The sequence below is a fragment of the Saccostrea echinata genome, unplaced genomic scaffold, assembly GCF_033153115.1.
Source record: "Saccostrea echinata isolate AGI-Se365-2 ecotype Australia unplaced genomic scaffold, CSIRO_AGI_Sech_v1 ptg000052l, whole genome shotgun sequence".
Taxonomy (NCBI): domain Eukaryota; kingdom Metazoa; phylum Mollusca; class Bivalvia; order Ostreida; family Ostreidae; genus Saccostrea; species Saccostrea echinata.
In genome coordinates, this window is record NW_026889801.1 from 9,340,040 (window position 1) to 9,362,941 (window position 22,902).

A 22,902-nucleotide genomic window follows, 5' to 3' on the forward strand; every position below is an offset into this window, starting at 1 on the left:
AATTCTAATATATATACAGGTGTTTGCACATAATAGAGATAATAACGATAAGGTCAGACTCATCCATTTACCATTAATTTGAGAATTTAGGTTGAAAATGACAGACTAATGTCATTATGTCAATTTGCCATATGGCAAAGACACCTACAGGGCTCTTTTCATAATAGGATCAGAGCTTGAAAGGAAAATTACACTACGTATGTCTTTCTGTGTTTAGAATATTAAAAATCTTTTTCTCCCAATTTTCTTCATTTAAATTACTTTTTTTCTATATTCTTGCAGTTGTTTTGGGACAAGAAACACAAGAATTTATAACAAGAAAGGCAAAGAAGTGCATTTTGGGAGTATCCAACTTATTACATTGAGGATACGATGCCCTCAAATCCCATCTGAGACGAAACAATGAATTATAATCCCTCAATGTAGCTTTCCTTTGCTCAGAAAATAGTAACTTAAGTCGAAAATTGTTTGCGACATCCTTTTTATATCAAAGACAAGGAAAACCCGTTCGTGTTGAGTCCATGTATTATTTATTAATGAATGAGCTTTTTCAGTTTATCATTAACTTTCCATAATGAGAGATTGGTTCACGTCGACAAATATTCGCAAACATGGGTAAGGCACAAATCAAATTGAACATTTCCTGGCTCTCGAATTATTGTTGGTTTACAGTAGATAACAATAACAAAAAATTAAATACATGTAACTGAAAGACTGTACAAAATTATGCAAAATATTTATGAGTACAATTTTAGTGAATGACGTCATTATACATGCTTAAATACATGTAAAACGGTCAAGAGGAGATCGTTTTCATTTAATGAAGGTAAACCTGTAATTTTATCATTGTGACCTTTTAAGAAACTTTGACCTTTCCACTATACGCATACAAATTCATTACTCTCCTGGAGAATTGAGATAAACTGCACATTTTTCTGATTTTGATCATATTTAATATCTACTTTTGGCAATTAAATGCATGGGTCGAAAGTTCGGAGTCGTAAAATGGCTTACTAATTTAACCTCATCCACTAAACACTAACAAATAATTTGTTGTTAGAATGTCCGTCTGTACTGAGCAGTTAAATCAACAAATACTTTCATAATTACACGAGCATAAGGTCTCTAGATGTACTCTTCCGTACCTTGGTGACTAGTGAAGAAGCAACGATAGTTATTCTGTAATTTACATACTAATTAAATAAATATACATGTATAAAAAAAAATTAGTCAAAGGAAAATTTAGCAAAAGATGCAAGAGCATGTGGCGAATGGACCTCTTATATAAATATTCCGTGTCATAAATTCATTACTAGTCTGAAATTAAATACTCTAATGAATTATAAATTCTGTTTTAAATACATTTAACATTCCACTCCATGTAAGTGGTTTGATTTACCGTAACTATTCTGGATTTTAAAATTAATTCATGAAAATCCTAACAAAGAAAGACATACTGCAGAGTCAAGTAAATTTTAAACCAAGACCCTATCCTTAAGCCTCGGCAAAAGATAAACTTCAGACCTATTGTGCAAAAAAAAAAAAAAAAAAAAATTCAAGAAATCGTGTAAATCAAATGTGGATTCTTAAAAAAAATCCCTCAAAATAACTTCTAAAAAATTTAAAATTTCAAAACTTTTGAAAAATTAATAGCATCAAAACATATGACTTGTCTACGCTTTTTACAACCATTCCTCGCGCTAAATTAAAGCGCAAGCTTTTTGACATCATAGACAAATGCTTCTTCAATATAAATGGAACTCGTAAATTTTCGTATCTTGTAATTGCCCATCTACAAAATTACTTTGTTGAATATCATTCTAAATCTACATACACGTACTCTGAAGCTGATATTAAACAGATGCTGGAGTTCCTTATTGACAATATCTATGTAGTTTTGGAGTAATTTTCATGGCCATTTACTGTGCTCCTTTTATTAACCGATTTTAAACTCACCATATATATATATATATATATATATATATATATATATATATATATATATATATATATATATAGATATATATAGATATATATAGATATATATATATATATATATATATATATTATATATATATATATATATATATATATATATATATATATATATATATATATATATATATATATATATATATATATATATATATATATATATATATATATATATATATACTGTCATCTTCCCTTATTTATGTAGCAATATTCCAACATAACCTGCACATGGTGTTTATGTCTCCTAACTAATTCGATAAGCAAGAGCATGCTCTGAATACGATCAATTTTTAAACCGTGGCAAGCTACTGACAAATAAGTTAATGTTACAAGGATTTCAACAAACCTATTTAAAGTAAGCTTCTTGCAAATTCTACGGTCGTTATAATGACCTTGTTTATAAATAAAACCTACCGTTTGGTCGTATTGTTTCATACCATTTTATTTATACTGAGTTTGATAACAACGTACTCCGTCTAACTGATCAGTACATGGGGCTCACGGCGGGTGTGCTGGTGAACAGGGGATGATTAGTAACTTCTTGAAATTTGATCCCAGCTCTGATATTTCCGGTGTCCGTGTTTTTGCCCTGTTGGCGATTCGTTTTACTTCTGGATTTATCAGATTGATCACTATTCGTTATCTTCACCTTTTACGTTAGAAGAGGAGGTTTGGAATAGAGGTTCCTTTTTTCAAAAAAAGGAAGAAAGAAACTGCTTGAACTTTACATCTCCAATTGGCCATTAGGGTGAAAATTGAAAATTTTGAACCTTACTGAACATCTCAAATCATATCCTAAAAAGATATTTGGCTACTGTGTAAAATGTAAGAGAATTTCAGGGAACAAGTTTTTTTTCGGAGCAAAATATCGTGTTTGGTCCCCAAACGGGCCCTAGGGAGAAAGTGAAAATTTTGCAACCTTATTGCACCTGTACAGAATCCACCAATAATGCTCCAAAAGATGATTTAATACTATAAAAATTAGGGGAAAAAACATGGAGTTTCGTAGGGAAAAATCCCGTTGATTTTGACCTCAAATTGGCCCTCAGGGTGAAAATGAATTCCAAAACCTTGCACATCCTCACCACACTATTTATCATATTCCACAAGGAAGATCGGCTACTGCATAAAATATAAAAGGAGTTTGAAGAGAAAGGTAGAACCAAATTATATCCCGTAGAAAGTATCGGAATAACAACACTTGCAACAATGGCTGTAAAATTAAATAACACTCGTCTTTTTAGGATATTCACAGTCAACTACTTAAAGTAACATAATTTATTTGTATGTTATGATATTGCAAATATACATGTATATATATACGCGCACTTTCTAAAGAGAGTTTGGGAATAATACTTTTATCTTCTTCTTCAAACTCCTCTTATATTTTAAGCAGTAGCAAATTTGTCTTTTTAAATATCTAGTAATAGGTGATGTCTTACAGATATGCAATAAGGTTTGGAAATATTCATTTTCACCCTATTGATCATTTGGGGGAACTCGAAAAGCGACGTTTTCTACAAAATCTTCTTCAAACTCCTCTTACATTAAAGCAGTAGCCAATTCATCTTGTGAAATATTATACATGGTATCCAGTAGATATGCAATAAGGGTTGGGAATTCTTATTTTCACTTTGGGGACCAATGGAGATTTATTTTTTAAAATCTTCCGCAAACTACCTTTACATATTAAGCAGTTGTTGATTCATCTTTTGGAATATAATACAGTAGGTGGTTTCCTGCTGATGTGCACAAGGCTTTAAAACTTTTGTTTTCATCCAGGGGGCCAAATTGAAGTCGCAAAAAGCTGCTTTGTTTCTAAAAATCTTCTTCCCCAAACTCCTCTTAAGATTTAAGCACCCGCCACTTCAACTTCTTCTGGAATATGACAGTGGCGTGCAATGTGCAATGACGTTCAGGAATTAATTTTCATTTTCACCCTAAGGGACAATCGGGGTAAAAAAAAACTTTTCTACAGAATCAGCTATTAGAACATGATTAGAGTGCCCTGAACATATGGAATAAGATTCCCGAATGATCTTTTCCATATAGGAGGGGTCAAATGTGGTGAGGAATACTTTTTAAAGACCAAAATTTTCCTTCCAAAGCTCTTTTTAAACAAAAATTATGCTTCATTATTTTCATTTTTTTTTTTTTTTACTTTCAGACTGGAGATGAATTTATTATATGAAATAATAACATAGGAGGCTCGCAAGGCCACGTGCTCACCTGAGCATTTTACATGTATATTCAATTTGATACATGCATATTTATGTAAATTCTGGAAAGCTTTTCAAATGATTTCTGTAAATTAAGTTGTTTCAATAGAATGAACTAGTACAAGTACTTATTAAAAACTATATTATTAATTAATCTCTACCTGATTTCACAATTGTGATCTTTGATTTTGTCAATAAAACCGGAAGGGGGTAACCCTTTTTATTTTCATGCATGTCGTCTCTCCGCAAGATTCAGAAATTAAATCAAATTTGAGAAATCTTTCTCTTGAAGAAGATACTTTGCTCTGTTAAAATTAAGCATGCGTTTGTAATGATAAAAAAACTTTCGATGATAATCATTTATTTCTACTGTTAAGAAACAAAAGTTGGGTTTAGTTATACATTCCATTTACGAGATAATCAATGCGAGAGTAATGTCGGCGTTGCCAGGATTCGAACAATTTTTTGCCAAAAATAACCATTATAGCTATGATAAAAAATATTCCAAAACACAACAATGCTATCAAGCCCCCTAATACTGCAGAAGACGGTTCCATTTGATTAATTTTGTTCTCAAGACGACCATTGGTGACATTTTTGTCTTCCTCTGAAACGAAAGTAACATCTTTATCAATAAATAAGTTACTAAATCAAATGTTATAAAAGCAAATTCTTTAACAGCGTCTGACATATGGTTCTTTAACGTATTTTACTTAGAAATTTTCTCAAAAAACTATAAAAATTGGAACTACTGCATATAGATTTGAATTAAAAAAATATTCACCTTGTGTCATTGTTTTAAGCTCCATCGTTTTGTTTGCATTCAGGTCACTTGTTTCTGTGGAAGAATTCGTGTGATCTATTTCTGAAATATTTGTCAATATTGCCGCTTTTGTCGTTGTTGTTGTTATTTTTGTGACATTGGACGATTCAATGATATCCGGTGCTATTGTAGTGACAACAGATGATTTGTTCTGTTGTGTAGTAGATAAAGATTTGGAAGATGAGGATGGCGATGAAGATGTGGTTGTTGATGATGATGTTGATGAAGATGACAACGACGATGAACTCAAAGGAACAAATGACTGTGTTGAAATTGGCGGAGGTTTAATTTGTGGAATTGTTGTTGAATTTACTAGGGATTCATTGACTTGAAGTCCGGGTAGTGTTATGTTGAGAAGTTGACTTATTTCCTTGTTTGTCAATTCATCACTTGTTATATTATTTTTATCAGGTTCCATATTCTCAGCTTCATTATTAGAATTCCTTATGGTGTTGTTTGTTATAGAAGCAGACGTTGTAGTGAATGGACCTAGTGAAATGACAGATGTTGCATTCTGATCGCCAAAAGACTTTGCAGCTGACACGGAAGCTTTGGCAGTTGTTGTTTTGAGCTTTGTACCAATTGTTGTCTTGTTTGTTGTGGTCTCCAAAACTGACGTCGACGAAACCATGATAGTTTTTGTTGTATTTGGAGGTGGTGGAGCTGGAGTTGTTGCTGTCCGTGTTGTTGTTGCTGACGGTTTTGTTGCATTTTTAGTTATTATAACAGGAGGAACGTCAGTTATCAACGGCGCCTTCGTCGGTGTCCCTGTTCCCTTTACTAATTGAGTAGTGCTTTTAACAGTTGTTGAATTCTTCGGTGTAGTTCTTGTCGTTAGAGTTGATGCGGAATTTGTTAGTTTTCCTGGAGTGCTGGATTCAGATGGTGGTGCATTTGTGGTCGACTTTGTCCCATCTTTCATTGGTCCATCATGGTTTTTATCAACAATAAAAGTCACCATACCATCTTTATTTTCAAAAACACACTCGAGTTCTGACGTACACTCAAGAAGAAAACAGTTTACTTTGGACTGGTTGTCTTCAGTGTCAAAAATCCCCACAGAACATTTTACTGGAAAAAAAAATAAGGATGAGTGTAATTAAGACTATAATATTAACTTATGCAGTAATAAGATATTTGAATGTTTAGTATAAATAATCAATGAAAAAAAGTTCATTTGCTCTATTTAATGCAAATAATGAAAAAAAAAAAAAAAGAATGATTCATGCGTATTTTATGTATTTTTTTTTTCGTTCTTTATTAATTTCTCACCTGTCTGACAACAAGCTTGTTGGCATTCCTCTTTGCTGCTGACTTGAGCCTCTGATAGATATCTGGGGTTGTGGTCATTCTTCAGATTATTAACGTTCACCCACTGATTGTCCAACGTATCTATGACGTCACAATGGTCAGCACGCACTGGGCGGACAGTGAGGGAAAGCACAATGGCCGTTATGACACTTCTAAGTGCCATATTTGAAAAGATGTTGACATTCGAGTAGCATCAATTCCTAGTCCATCGAAGTACACTTTTAAACAAAAAATATAATATCAAACGCCGTGTCCACTTTTGATTTCTTTTCCCTTCATATATTAATAAAACAACATGGCACGCGATAAAAATATGAGCAAGATTTACTGCATCTTAAACAAAGGCAACAGAGACGTAAGGAAGACATACACAAACTTTATTATGCAGGTAATTTTGTTTTTCATTCAATGATAGCATATGTGCGCAAAATCATAGGAAGATTTTGATTGATGTTTATTTTGTCTCCACACAAAATTAAAGGCGACAAAAGATTCTATACAGAGATTGCGGATTCGGCCCAGCTGTCTCATGGTATGCATAAGAAATCGATTATTTGTGCAAGATATACACGAGAGGTACTAAGGTAAGGTAAAAAGAAAAAAAAGGAAAAGATAAAGAGAAGTTAAGACTTTAATTTGAAAGATAGATAGCATTGCAAAGAATAATTTTTTTAAAAAAATAATTTTATTATTTATTTACTAATATTTATTGTTTAAGATAGATAGTTCTGATAGGATGGCAAAATATAGTTTATTATAAATCCAACGTAGCAAAATCCCAATAGGTCAATCTTTACACCCTTGCTTCCCTTGAGTTTTTTTTCCATGGTGATACGCAGTTTCCCACGCCACCCCACCAACCCAACCCCCCCCCCCCCCAATCCCCGGAAACTTCCATCTGAAGAAAGCTAGGCGAGCTAAAATTGAGTCGATCAGCTATAGAGGAACAGCAGGGTAGACCAACAACAATGTGTTGTGGAGTGACATTGAACTCCCTCTTATCTTGTTGTTAATTCTTAAAATTTATTTTAAAAATTCGGGTTAATTTACTTTTTTAAAAAAGAAATAAAAAAAAACTTTAAAACTCTTACCCTAGTTATATCGTCTTCTTCAAAACATGGGGTTATTGACAAAAACTTGTAACGAGACACGATCAATATGTGTATATGTAATGCACCATCGAATGTCAATCCCCCAGCTGTTACCAAGATTAAATAAGAGGCTGGAAACAGTCATATCCCAGTACATCAGGACTGTATTATATGCAATGCACAAATCTTTTCAAAACTGCATGGAACATGCATTAAATAAGTCACGGACACTTATTCATCTTAAAGTAAACATTCAAATTTTAAATGATCAGTACATTCAGGCCCGTATAAATCAAATCATTTTTTTCTTTAAAGGGGGAGGGCCAAAATCAAACAGAAATTCCTTTTTTTTTAAAGAAAGATCGTCGTGCAGACCTTATTATTAAGGGGTACGTACAAACGTAGATTAGTAATTTTATATGCCCCCACCCCCACGCGGGCCTGAAATTACACAAAAAACATGAATCATGCGTGGATCTAGAGGGGACCTAACCCCCCATCCTCACTTCCTATATGCAGGAAAGCGCCCTCTTTTACATATTTTTCGCATTGTAATGCAAAACTTTGAAACTTTCCTCGAATAGGCGCGAAACTTTCGCCAATAAAAGGGTAACTTTTGCGATATAATGCAAAACTTTTGTGAATAATCACGAAACTTTCTCCAATAAACGCAGAACTTTCACTATTATAAACGCGTATCTTTGCAAATCAACGCGAAACTTTCTTGAATAAACATGAAACTTTTGCGTTATAGTGCGAGACTTTCGCAAGTTATAAGTTACTTCAAACAGAAACTCATAAGAACAATGAATGAATTTAGATGATGACTTTTCTGCATTAAATGCGCTTTAACATCGCTCTCAGAGGTTGCTTATTCAATATAATGCTTTAATTTAATGTTACATTGTTCTGTCCCTAGATGTTTAAAAGAATAAAGCTGAAATAAACTGTAAATGGATAAATTGAAATGAATATAAGTATTATTAATTTTTATAAAACCATATAAAATCCTGGAGTCTGATACCCAGGATAAAAAAAAAATCAAGGATTTCACATTTTCAGTAAGGATCCATTGTTACAATTTGCTTAAAAGTACAAAAGTACAAAATTTGATGAAAGTTAAATTATAATGGCTTTCTTACAAAAAATAGTCAGATTTTTTTCTTTTTTCGTAGGTGTGGAGTTCCTGTGGACACCCCCACCCGGAAAAATTTCAGTGATCTGCGCTTGTGCATTTTGATTAACTCCGTGATTAATATGAAAAGCTGTCTATATCTTTTCCGTAAGACTACATGCATATTCCTTTTGTCTACAAGTCTCAATTATGTTGTCATTTACATGTTCATGCTGTTAGTGATGCAGAACATTGCAAAAGAAATATTGTGCGGTTTTTTTTTTGGGGGGGGGGGGTAAATTTTTATCAAAGTGTTAACAGGTGTCGTAGAAATTGTAATGATGTTTTTGTTAAATGTGGGCAATTAGTATCGGAGAGGGGGTAACTGTTTTCTTTTTTCTGAGAAAAGTACGATTTTTGCTGTTTAGTATGGAAATTTTCATTTCATGCACCCCCCCTCCCCCCATGAATTAGGTTTTCCGAATTTGGAGAGATATCTCGTCAAAGATTTTATCAGACAATCTACTTAATTTTATCTGCCCCCCCCCCCTTTTTTTTCAAAACGATACTACCTCCCTGAAATGCAAAAATCTCTGCCAGTATCCTATGTACCACTACCATACCTGAATGTTCATTCTAATAATTTTAAATGGTGATTTGCGGAAAATTATAAAATTTTGAATGCGTGTACAGGTTGACTGATGACATGCAACTCCATATAGGACGTATTTACTTGTAATACAAAGTGAACAGACAAATAAATAATTAATAAACAAATGTCAAATGATCAAATAAACCCTAAATAAAAAGGAGAATGTTGGTTTGAGTATATAAAATAATAGTTTCCAAAGTTCTTTAATTGAAGATGTGCAATCCAGTGTTCAAAAAACGTCAAAAATACTGAATATTCACTTTATCCTTCTTACAGTGATGCAAGGTGAAAATGGCAATTTTTCTGTTCATATTCAGTACATGAAATGAACAAAATTGAAATGTTTTTATACTATTCAAGTATCTGAAATATTTTCATAATCAGTCCACCAGACTCCCAGTTAAATGCACGATATGTGTTAGCTGTTATAGATTTTGTATGTGCCACAATAGAATCACTAATGTGTTACTTGTACATTTGTAGTTACCTGTTTATCTTTTCCCATGCACATATGAACAATCTTGCACAACTTTTCCTCACACATAATTATGCCTTGAAATTCAAAGCTCATAATGAAAATTCATAAACCAATGACAACATATATTGCTGATAAAACTAGGTTTTAATGAGAAAAGCATCTTTGAAGAGGATGGTTTCATCTACCACAAAACATAGATCAGAATTTGCACTGAAGTGCTTCACTTTTACTCTCAAATAATAGAGAATTCCATTTACATCCTTGCTTTAGCCTTACAAGAATCAATCCCATAAGCATATAAAAAAAACATGATCATGTTTCAACGTTTAGCTTTCAAGCAATAAAAAGATAACGAATACATGTACATGAATCAAAACTGATACATTTATAAAGTTTAGCTTTTTCATAAATTATTCACATACACATAAATCGTAAAAGCTTAACATATTTTTATAACATTAATTATTTTATTCAAAGCAAGACAACTTCATAATGTCATCTTCAATAGACATATCCTCCTCCTATTGGGTTTTAGCAATGCTCTTCTGGGACAGATTAATCTTGTCTCCCATACTCAAAGCCATGCCCTGAAAAAGAGGCAAAAAAGAATCTCTGAATTTCTCATTTGATGTTAAAAACAAGTGCTGGTGCCCTGTTCTCTCTTCCTTGGGGCAAGTGGAAATCAATAGAGAGAAAGCAAGGGAGACAAAGCTAAGAAGCAAGGGCAATATAAGGGAGACCACATAAGGCATGGGTGTGACTAAAACTTGCACAGTCATTTTCATCACCCTTTCTAGCTCTCTCTCATTGTCATTCTTGCTTTGTTGCTCTTGCACACTTACTCCCACATTTTTGCTCACTTGCACTTTTGTCCTCTCGTTCATGCGATGTTGCCCCTTATAATCTTACTCCCTTGCCAAAAGATCAAGATGATGGGAAATGTGTGGACCTACATTGTTGGAAACCCAAGGGTGATTACATTTCTTTCCTCTCATTGGCTCTCAACATGATGGAGTGAGAAAGTTTAAACAACAGTGGGCTTCCAAAATAGGGGACCTACATTACTGACCATATTTTTGATAATGTTTTACCAATATACAATTTACACTCTATCAGTAAGAAATCACTTTGTTTACCTGACTCTTTGCCCTGATTCGGATGTGACCTTGAACTGGAGCATCTCTAGACAGGTGGGCAGGCTTCTCAATGCTAAGATTTGCCAGCACATTCTCTCCAAAGATGGACTTGGCATACAAGTTAGCAGCCATAAATCCACAGTCCCCTTGTAATGCCTGAATAGAAGACAAACATCAAATCAGTATACATGTAATAACACTTCTCAATACAATAATAATATGTCAACTTTCAACTAATATCGTGTCTGTAGCTTTTACGAGATAAACTGCAAAATTTTAAATCTAGGAAACAAATGAAATCATCTCATTTTTTTTAATGTAAAAGCAACAATCTGTCAATTATAGTCCCAAATGAATAAACCAGACCTGTTTACCCATATTGTTGTCTCTCAGTATTTTTTATTAGATTTGTCAGTGAGATTTGGCATTTGCCCGTAAGATTTCACTTTCCATCGATTTTACATATATTACTTGTGAATACCAAAACATGGTTTAATAACAAGGAAAAACATCATACTTTGCTTTCTTTTGAGAGGTTTCTATCATTTTTAAACAACCGCGTTTTAGCAACCCGACATCACTTAAGTGTTTGAAATCTTTCTCTTTTTTCAGCGATTAAAAAGCATCAAACTGAGAAAGATCATAAGGAAAACTAACTGCAAACTGACTTCCCGATTTCCGTATTTTCATAATAGCAAAGCATGAGACGTATTTTGGACTCAAAATTTGTAGAAAATACGGCGAAATCGTAAGAGTAAACAGGTCTGATAAACTAATTTTCATCTTCTCTCTGTTCACTTATGAAAAACTTTTGCTTTAATGATAATAACTTTCCAAAAATAAAAATCTAATTCTACATGTAGTTAAAATGTGCACCATTTCAGCATATCCTAAGTACAAAATTTGACAGAAATCACCTCTTTTAAGGACATACGCAACGTACCTTACCTGCTGATAATTTTTCAAGATATTCTTAATTTAAGATTAAAGTGCAATCAGATTTTCGTAGACAAAAAATCAGCATGCATTACCAGGGGTTTTGAAAAGATATCAATTGATGAAAATTCTTGCATATTTTAAAGAAAAATATACAAAAATTACTAAACATATATTCTAGATGTTTTGTTTATCCAAACTTGTTTTAGAAGAAGTGTGCATTAGCATACATAGACATTAAAATGTATCACACGGTTCCTTTAAGTATTGGAACTCTTCAACTCCAGGGGAAAAGACAATAAAGTTCAAACTACGTTGCGTGTGTCCTTAAACTTAACACTTTTTTCAGGGGAAAAAAATCAATCCCAGTGAAAGTTATTTTTCCTGTCAGAAGATTAATGAAATTTAAGGAGTATATTTTGTAAATATCCATCTTAAAAGCAGGTTAAGACATTTATACCTTTTCAGGAGTGAGACACCTCATATTGGTCACCTTGATGACGTGTTGTAAGAACTCGGCAAGATCTGAGACATTGGTATTGACCGCCACTTTGTTCTCCCACTCAAACTCTGCCCACATCTGTCGGAATTCTGTGTCGTCGCAGGAGGCAGGGACGATGTAATCCATGATGTCGATGTGGATGTCGTTCAGCACCACACAATTACGGTCACTTCCTGCTCCACTGATATCGTACACTGAAATTTTAATTTCCATATTCATTATCGTGTTTAATTACCTTACTTTGTGTGAGGCCTTATTTTTTTTGTTTCCAGCTATTTTGTTTTCACTGTTTCAAAAGATAAATAGGACCACCTACACGTGAATTAATTTTATTTTGAAAATACAACGTACCATAATAAAATCAAAGCTGTGTGTAGTATAGCTAATGAAATGCTTTGCAACATGAACAATTCCATACAAAGTTTTGATTTAAGTGTCAATCATATGTATACAATTTTTTTATATTTATCATTTCAAAACACAAAACTTTTTTATGTAATCTGTGCAACAATTAAACATACATACCAATATTTCCAAATATGATTCCATTTTCTGTGGAAGCAACTTTAACATTTGCTTTAATATTACAGAAATCATGGGGTGCCATGGTCATTGGTGTGGGTTTTTCTACCAACTTCAGGTCACCTAAAATCAAAATTTTCTTTCATTAGTATTTATCCTAGTAATGAGAGTACAATTCAAACAGTGATTCTTATTCATAAACAAGTTCCTTTTCAAGGTCCAAATATTTCTAGATTACTTCATGTAAGCTAAACTTCCCATATTTTATGTAGTCTGACCTACTCTCCTCTCAAATCTTACAAATCTGATTGAACAATACAACACTTACCCAAAGTTGCCAGCTATACGTTCAGATTCTGTAAGGTAACACTTACCCAAAGTTGCCAGCTCTACGGTCAGATTCTGTAATGTAACACTTACCCAGAGTTGCCAGCTCTACAGTCAGATTCTGTAACGTGTCAGAGGTCTGGTTAACGACCAGTATGTCTAGTACTATGTCAAACTGGTTCACGTTGATGTAGGCCTCGGCATACACTGGGTCTGAGAAACCAGTCAACTGAGACACCTGAAAAAAAGAAACAATTACTGATTTATTCTGAAGGACACAGCAGCAGCTTTTCTAGGATTGGGGTACTTTTTCAACAAACATAGGCTATAAATAATTGCATGGACTCTAAACAGAAAACACTGCTTTAAATAAGAGTACTTGCAATCTGAGAAATGTCAAGTTGTAAATGTGCTACCTACCTTGTTCAACTTAGAAGCTCCAATAGGATCAGCATCTTTCTTGGATGACATTCCCAAAGCCTGGGACAAGGTGAGCTCAAACATGTTCTGAAATAGGAAAATCTTGTTCCATTTCCATTGAGATAAAAATAAGGCAGACATGCTAATTCATTTATTTTCCCTCCCTATCTATGTCATTTTTTCAATGTCATGTGAAATATTCTCTCTTAATATTACAGAAAGTCATACCTCAGTTGCTCCCATCTCAGCCTTGTTGACGAGCTGTGCAAACATTATAGGATCATCAGCTTGTACTTTCACAGCTCTCTTCTCAGAAGCCTGAAAACAGTAAAAAAATATTTCATGAAGTACAAGCAACTCTTTAAGTAAGACATGAAAAAACATCATATCTGTACCCTTACAATATGTATCTGTTCAATATTCTGCAAGAAAGAAATGTTAAAGAGTCTGACCTTCTGTAATTCCTTTTCCTCCTCCATTTTGGCTGCCAGCATCATGGAGAGGGACTGTCTACAGTCTACGTTGAAGATCTCTCCCATTAGTGGGGTCCTCTCGGCCAGAACTCTCAGACAGGTGGCAATTCTATCTACATCATCATCAGTTATTGGCTAAAACAACAACGGATAATGACATTTAGAAGAAATATGACACATGGGTTATATAATGCATATTACACTGAATAAAACTATACAGAGGAAAATTCAATCATACATGTCTACATTGTGTTAGCCAAACATTCAATAAACTTGTTAACTTTATATGAATATCTTTTCTTATAAAACAATACTTAACGTGAACAATACATGGATTCTCACCTTTGCTGGCAATCCAGACTTTCCAAGATGGATAATGGCTGCCATGATCAACATAGATTCGGCCACTAAGGACTGTAAATAAAATATTAGATTTCTTATAAAACTTTAGATTACCTTTCACTAGTAAACATTAAAATATTCATCCATTTTCCATTCTATACTACTTTAAAAGCATTTATATAACATGTCTTGTGTTAAGCTCACATTTTGCCTTTTCATGTCTGGAGTATTGTTAATATACTTCAGAGCCAGCTTTGTCAACGTGGTAGCCAGGGCAGCTCCCACAAAGAAGTCCCCGTCCATCATGTACTGCCTCATTGGTGGTCTGCAATAAAAATATTTTGTCAAATACTTCCAATGACTGAAATTTAAAGAGCTAGACAACTTTGCACTCATTGAGGCTTATCAAAACAGAGCCAAAATTCTCTTTCTGTGCTCTACTTACATTTTAAGGTAACTCTTCTTACATACAGTATAAAACGCTTATAGTGAAGTGCCAGGGATGAGCAATTTTGTTTTGATATAAATATAATTTGTTATATCCATTAAGTTTATGTTTTAAAACTCATGGGAATGAAAATCACTTCACTGCAAGTGTGAATTCATTATACAAGCATGTTTCCTGTAACAGTGTATTACTGTAGTATGTCTGTTCATCATTGATAAATGCTACGTGTAGAAGTCATCCACTTGCTACAGGCACTGAAGATACAATGCCTTTACCAAAAATTTATTAAAGCGACAGTACGACTGCAAAATGTGTGCTATTTCATCCAAATTTACCCAATATGTCATTAAGAAATAAGGTATAAAGTTGATGTAAGCAGTTTGAGAAACAGAAATATTCTCTACTCAAACAAAATTAACGTAATTAGAATCTGCCGGAAAATCAAGGGTCGTACGAACCGGAGCAATCTTAGATCTGTTTATTTGTACCACGTGAATTCTAAAACGGCACGTGCCTACACTGTAGAGTTTACAGTTATAATGAATATTAGGTGAAAGCAATTTTCAAAAACACAAATTATCATAACTTTCTGATAAAATAATCTAAAATAATAATCGTAAAGATTTTAGTCTGTATTCAGGCGAATTTAACAGAATTAAAAGTACAAATGTTTACGTTTTGTGTATTGGGGTCCGAGAAAGGGAAAACCAACTAATCATACGTTATCGCGGCAAATGTCAAACAAAATATTTTTCTGCACAGTTAAAAAAAATTAGCATTTTAAATGGCAACAATGTTTATAAGTCAAAGATGTATTTTTAATGTTGAGTTTACACTATTTTTTTTCTTTGAAAGCGACGGAAAAATGAGAAATGATAACAAGTATCAACAAACCTGTCGAAAGAACCTTCGAGAGCCCTGCGTGAGTGTCGCCGAGTTCCCGTTTCTTCCTTATCCAGCGATTTTATTAATCCCCAAACTAAATTTTAGTCATGAAAGTTGCTTTTTCAAGTTCTATTTTCAGTTTCTTTTTCTTTTTGGTCGACTTGGTCAATGTAGCAGGCCTACCGGGATTCCCTCTCTAACCATGCTGTTTTGTTTATGAAAACTACGCATGCGTGCATAGCATGGAATGTGGAACCCCGAACACGTTGCGATGTATATATTTACGTCCCATAAATAACAATTAATTTTAATGAAATAATCCAAATTATTTAATTGTAAAAGTTGTAATTTTCTGAAAGTTTATACATTTATGAGTAGTAAAAAAATTCCAAATCTTGTCGGATAATTTTATCTAGTCAGTTTTTTGATGAGATGCGCCGTACTGTCACTTTAAGTGACACAGTGACTTCGATGGGATGCTTCTATCAGAATCAACCACCTTGCATACATGTCAGATCTTCATGTCATATGTTTAATGAATTAGAAAGTGTCAAATATTTGTTAAATGATTCAGTAAACCCTACCTCTCCTCCTTCTTTGCCGAGGATGAGGCAGTGCTAAATGCACTCTGCGTGGCGTATGTTCCATCAGCTGTGACCAGCTTCTGAACTTGTCCCCCTGACTGCATCTCTGCCATCAAAATTCAGAACTTAAGACTTAATTACTCAAAACCTTGTTTATCAAAAACCAACATATTTTAAAGATTTGTTCATAATGAATTCAGAACAAGAAGAAGACTGTATGTTAATCTAGGACCAGAAAGAGCTAAGTAAACAAAGTGTAACTAACCATCTTCTTCTACTTCTCCTGCTGCCTTCTTTATCTCATCATCCACAATGGGAATCTATAAAATACATTGTGCATATCATTTATAAGTACACTGAAGTATATGTATAATACAGTACATCAAAAACATCAGCAAAACTGATAAACTTTAATATAAACTTTAGCTACCTGAATTACAACCAATGAACAAATGTACAGGATACATGTATGCACAATATAAATGCTATGAATGGAAAATACAATCACATAAGCTTGCTCTTACCTCCCCAAGTGCTTGTCTGATCATAGTCATCACATTCTGAATATCCTCATTAGTTTCACAGTACTCTCCCAAAATCCACAAAGCAGCTCTGTGAATCCTGAAGCAGAAAAATTACAATCAAAACATATTCATAATCAGACCCTGCATCAAAGATGACCAGTATAGTATGGATACTGTAACAAGCCAGTGAAACTTGATCAATTCTACTTACTTCATGGCTTTGATGGAGGGGAAGACTTCCTGTAGCTTACTGATGATCAGTCCCCTCAAAGACTCAAATCTCTGGATAGCCTCCCGGACAAAGACCAGCACATCCAAAGCAGCAAGCTCGTTCTGGTCTCCTAAGAACTCTATCAGCTGTTACAGAAGAACAAAAATGATTTTTTTTCACTTTTTCTTCTTTGCACATTATGATGTATTTAGAGTTGCATGTACCTTTAACATACATCCCCTTTAGCAATAACTAATGAAAGTGAATTATTGATTCTTTCCAATCTCAAACTCTTTGTTATTATAAACACATTTTTTTTCAGATTTCAAGCAGTACATTTTAAGTTAACTTAAATTTTTCCTCCTTTTTTCTGCAATAAGTTTACTTAGTAAATAAATCAAAGACTGATTTTAATCTCAAAATATTTCACTGTTACATTCAGTTTTAAGGCAGAACATACCACTGGGATAATGGTGGTAGCAATATCCTGGAACTTAATGCTACACTGATGCAGGGTTCTGACCAACAGCTGTCGGTACTTCCCAGTGTCCTCATGTTCTACGTTGTTAGTTTTCACCACTTCTTTTTTCAGCACCAGGACCATCTACAAAGGCAACATTTATCAAAACGTGCATTTCTTCTAACTCTCATGAAACACTTAATTCAACATAGAACACTAATACAAAATTTTTAGACAAAATAATTTTGTTGTAAACCTTACCTCTTCAATGTTCCTTGAGGACACAAGGTCAAGAGCCAGAGTCAAGGTCTTTTTCCTTACTTCTAAATCTGGGGCACTAAGGACTCTCAAAATATCCATCACAAGGTCCTACAAAAGTTAATGCAAATTAACATCAAACAGTATAAACATAAATTATGTACTTATGTTTTAAATCATAGTTACATATTAATTTAAAAATCTACATGTATGGTTACAATGGATTTGTTACAGAATCCTTTTATTCAGAGAATACACATGTACCTGCAAGACTTTCTCATGGGCAGGTACCTCCTTCAGTGCAATTAATCGATCCAATACAATCAGTTTGACATTGTTATCACTTTCTTTGATGATCAGTTCAATGTAACAACTAGCAGCAGCCTGAATAAAGATGAAAAAGAAACAACACATTAATGTACAACTTCCTGCAATATGTAAGCAAAATTCTGATATAAGGCATTTTCCACTTTGAAGTCAAATCTAAATGTTTCACAGGAAAGTTGTCTACCTTAACTGCAGTAGGAGCACTAGACAAGGTGACTAGGGTACCAGCTGCCTCGTAGCGGACAGCAGGGCTCTGGGAGTTAAGGAGGTTATAAATACAGCGGATAAAGCGAGCTCTCTCAGAGGGATTATTGTGACAAACCTGAAAGATAAATATTACTTAAAAATTAACATTTTCATTACACCGTATGTTGAAAGGGGTTTTTTCCTATATCAAAATTTAATTTACATCTATGGTAACTTGGGAACAAATAAATAATTTTACCATTTTTATGAGTGAGAAATATACATGCTGCTTTGTCCAAATATTTTCAATAAAATTGTTTATACTCAGTAGTGCTTCTCAAATAAAAATAACTTGCTTTATAAATCAGCTCCACAATAACCAGTTGTAGAATGTCCCCAAAGGAGTTGACCTGATCAATACAGCTACTCAGGTAGTTCAGGGCTCTCTCCTACAAAACAATCAGTCCAACGTATTTAAGTTATAAAATCTTTGTTTTAACCAATTCCAAGAAACAGGCATCATGAAACTATTTTTTTCTTCTCTGAAACAGTTCATTAGAGTTGAAGCACAGGTATTCTTTCTCACCTGATCTGCATGGATCAACATCATGAAAGCATTTCTCTTACAGGACATATCCTGCTCTCCCTCCAAGAACTTGGCAATCAATTCAGGTGCATCTGGGATCAGGGAATCATGGTTCCTGTAAACAACATAAAACTAAAGCCTTGTAAACTCATGTCCACTAGGATAAGGTTATCTATGATGAAATACATGTAAATTCTGTAAGCTTTGCCATTAGCAAGATTCCTGTCCCATAAAGTCATATAAAGCTTTAAATTTTTCAGAAATATTCTTAATAATCTGACATAAAGATAAAGCAAATCCTTTGCACTGAGTAATTTTGCCTAGTTTTGAAGCCTGATACCTGTAGATGGTATAGATGGCCAGTACAGCGTTTCTTCTGACATAGGAGTGTCTATGCTCCAGACACTGTCTGATGGCTGGCATTAGGGGTTCTAACAGTTCCCCCTCCTTCAACTTACACAGAAACCTCAGGGTGGAGCCACGAATAAACTCATTGGGATGCTGCAAATCCTACAATCAGTACAATTGAAATTTTCATTGTAAGGTTACTGTGAGTATAATTTGTATGAATGTCATTGGTTGATAGGAGCAGACATTTCACTCTGAATGCAGACTTCATTAATTTACAATACAAGTGTATGCACATGGTGCATGAATAAAAACCATGTATCAATGTTATCATTTAATTCATACATGTCATTATATAGTGTCATATGCAATAAACTATAAAAAATGCATATTACTTACATTTCTTTTTAAACAAATAGCTATAATGAATACATCTAAAGACATTACAATTAAAAACTATTTCACTTTTTTTCAAAAGTATTTTTTATTATTACACAACCAAGTTAATCAAAATATACTTACCTTTCTGTAGGCATCACAGACAAGAATCATCTCATGTAACATTTTGCCATCAGGTGTATATTTAGGGACTACCTCCCAGAAGATGAGCAATAATTTCTTGATCATGTGATCCTGGATTGGCATAACAAATCTAATGATGGCCATCAACAAAGAAGGGAGTTTCTCTCCATTCAATATCTGCTGGATTGTCTTTTTCAGTGCTTCTGTCTTGGTCTTTATGTCCCCTTTTTCTAAAGTAAAAATAATAATATAGACATATAAAATTTTTTTAGTTATATTGCAACTTTGTTTTTAGTTATTGTGTATTTTTTGGTTATTGCATGTTCTCCTTGTTCCTTAAATAATATACATTTCAAAATTATTTACAATCTATCTGAGGCTGCTATACATATGAATAGACCAGGATATTCTCCAAATTTTTATATTTTGAACAGTAATATTTACTTTTTTCTTCCTTTGAGGTTTTCTGTCAGAATTTGTTTTTCATACATTATTAAGTATAGACTCTGACCTAAATCCTGTCTGAGCTGTAGCTCAGTAGGGGGCTCTGCATCTGAAGGGATGTTGATCAGGGTGTAGCATGGCTGCTCTGCCAAAGTGGCCATTTTCTCAGCTTTACTCTGTTAAATATGCTAAAATCATTAAAACTGCTATAAAACAAAGCTAAATGAGTTTAATTAGTAAAAATTTAGTTAAAGTAGGAAAATGATAATTGCAGATTTTAAGAATTTGATATATATATCATTGTGTTGTTTACACAATTTACATGATGTACATAACATGCATGCAGTATCTATAAATTACACATTGTTTTTCAGACCTATGTTGTTACCAACACCACGTTTGCTGGGTGATAAATCTACTATAATAGCAAATAAAATTGGGAGGAAAACAGTAAAACTTAAAATCTAATTACTTGTGTAAACATACACAATTAAAATAATAATAATAAAAAAAAAGAAATCTACATATCATATTTGTAAAAATATTTTATTTCTACATCTATCAGAGTTAACTAAAGCACTGATTTCTTCCCCACATCACTTACCATCTTTATAAAGCGATTAACTATTTACAAACATGAAAATTTTATTATTGTACATTGTCAAAGAAGAAGGAACATAATGGTAACTGGACCTTTTGCCCCAACTGACGATTCGCGCTGAGACCATTCATCCCTAAAGACATTTTGTGCTGAGATGTTTCATGCCGAACATATTCAACATAATCTATATTATCTATATATGTTAAGATGTTTATGAATATTTACATATAAAGTTTATTGACTTTATTAATTTAAAAATAAAAATTATCAAGCTTATTTTATTCATTTATTTTGCATATCACATTTTTTTGGAACCTGAGGATGGGAAAACCTTGATACTTTGGTCTATCTGACAGAAAATACAAATTTAAAAAAATTGACATTATTACACTTCATATAATTTTATTAACATGATTAAAAACCCTTAAACATGTTAAAATAAAAGTAAAACTGTGTCTTCTCTTTTTCATTTTGTAGTACTTATTGACATACATGTCTTTTTCCATGATTTTAAAAACTTTAAGAAAGAAAAAAGAACGAAAAAAAAAAAGATAAACAAGGATTTGAATAGTTCATTTATGCAGGCTATGCGTCAATTATTTCTGTTGCTCCCCTCTCCTTTCCAAACTCTGAAGTCTGAAATATGTTGTTTATCGTTTGTTTTGAATAGTTAAATAGAATAAAATGTTAATCATTGTACTGTAATGTCACTATTAAATATCTTCACAAAAATAATAAAATTATGCAAGATATCTACCCAAAAATATAGAAAATGTGCTGTGTGGCATGAAGACAATAATATACAATTATGGTAAGACAGTCACAAAAAAGTTAATAATTACTATAAACAAGGGGTAATTAGCATTTAATTGAAAGAAATCATTACTTGACCTTCGGCACAAATCGTCTAGGGGCAAAACATCTCAGCGTAAATGGTTTTTCAGGGCGAACCATCCCGCATTCAACATAATAAGCCTGTTAATGCAATGCATTTCTTACAGTGACAGAACGATTAAACTCCAGAAATTCCTAATTTTTTTCTTCCAAAACTAAAAAAAAATGTAAAGTCTGGTGCAAAAAAATAGAGTCAGTCAGGTAGCAGGAAACAAGACTTTCATTTTTCTTGGCCTAACTGTATTAATTGCTTTATATAGCCCCAAAACTTTTAGAACTTTGAGTACAAAGTCTCTTAAGGAGATGCAATTTGATGAGTGATTTTTTTTAACATGCATTATTTTAAGAAGAGTTCAAGGTTGAATATTTTCACTGTACCAAGGTGCAACTTCTTGTGCATGCTGAGAAAATAACATATTTAAGAAAAAAGTGTGATAAAATAGATAAATCAAGCTATTCTGAATAGCTTAATAAAGCTACATAGCTAGATCAAGCTATATAGCTAAATCAAGAGATTGTGCTGGACCTGTTGTGCTGTATTCTATGTGCCATTTTACTGAATAAACAAAGATGGTCTACCAATTCTGGTCATCTGCTAACAAACTTGCTGTATATGTGATTTTAACAGAGCTGATGCTCTTTCCGCAGTAGGCCTGCTGTACCTTTCAGGCCCGTAGGAAGCAATTTCACTTTGGGGGGGGGGGGGCACAGCCATACATTTCCAGTTGAGGGGGCACTAACAAGTACCAAATATTTCTTGACAAGCAAAAAACAAAGTCATCAGACGTTTTTATTGAGGGGGCACAAGCATTTGGTATCTAATTTTACTATAGTAATCTATATATCGGCAAAACTATTTGGGGGCACGCCCCCCCCCGTGCCCCCCTCCCCGGTTCCTATGGCCATGCCTTTACATAGAATGTGATAAGGTTGAAACAACTTTGATCTGAATCAAATGCCATTTGGTGTTAGAAGAACCAAGTTGTTAAATAACATGTATGCTGTTCGACAATAAACGAGTAATAGGATCTATTAATTTAAAAAGTCTCAAAACACCCCAAATTGCAATTCTGGGTTTAATTTACCTGAAAAAGTCGACTACTTTTCTTCAAGTTGACGTGGCCGGCTTACCACGGCAGAAATGACGTCAAAGTTTTGAGCTAGTTATTTTCAGAATATCAAGCCCGATGCATATGTACATTTAACGATGAAATATTCACACTGGACGATTTAGCTGATGTGCAAAATGAGAATCTTGGAAAAAACACAAATGTATATATATT

General features: G+C 33.4%; 2 protein-coding genes across 2 annotated transcripts; both read right to left on the reverse strand.

The window, feature by feature from the left end:
• Window positions 1–4,558: 4,558 nt before the first annotated feature.
• LOC133203905 (uncharacterized protein C11orf24 homolog) lies at window positions 4,559–6,657 on the reverse strand. The gene is made up of 3 exons (XM_061339703.1): window positions 6,310–6,657; window positions 4,999–6,108; window positions 4,559–4,821 (listed from the first exon to the last, which is right to left on the reverse strand). The coding sequence occupies exons 1-3, from the start codon at window positions 6,509–6,511 to the stop codon at window positions 4,607–4,609; spliced, it is 1,527 nt and encodes a 508-aa protein (XP_061195687.1). The 5' UTR covers window positions 6,512–6,657; the 3' UTR covers window positions 4,559–4,606.
• Window positions 6,658–9,808: 3,151 nt separating this feature from the next.
• LOC133204135 (coatomer subunit beta-like) lies at window positions 9,809–22,786 on the reverse strand. Its single transcript, XM_061339900.1, has 24 exons — window positions 22,705–22,786; window positions 20,192–20,300; window positions 19,681–19,910; window positions 19,151–19,320; window positions 18,811–18,925; window positions 18,581–18,673; window positions 18,223–18,360; window positions 17,976–18,095; window positions 17,715–17,822; window positions 17,454–17,597; window positions 16,994–17,139; window positions 16,783–16,879; window positions 16,524–16,578; window positions 16,259–16,364; window positions 14,546–14,666; window positions 14,342–14,413; window positions 13,979–14,134; window positions 13,755–13,844; window positions 13,527–13,613; window positions 13,200–13,344; window positions 12,783–12,902; window positions 12,216–12,451; window positions 10,820–10,975; window positions 9,809–10,270 (listed from the first exon to the last, which is right to left on the reverse strand). Exons 2-24 carry the CDS (start codon window positions 20,283–20,285, stop codon window positions 10,205–10,207), a joined length of 2,865 nt encoding a protein of 954 aa, XP_061195884.1. The 5' UTR covers window positions 20,286–20,300; window positions 22,705–22,786; the 3' UTR covers window positions 9,809–10,204.
• Between the last annotated feature and the right edge of the window lie 116 nt (window positions 22,787–22,902).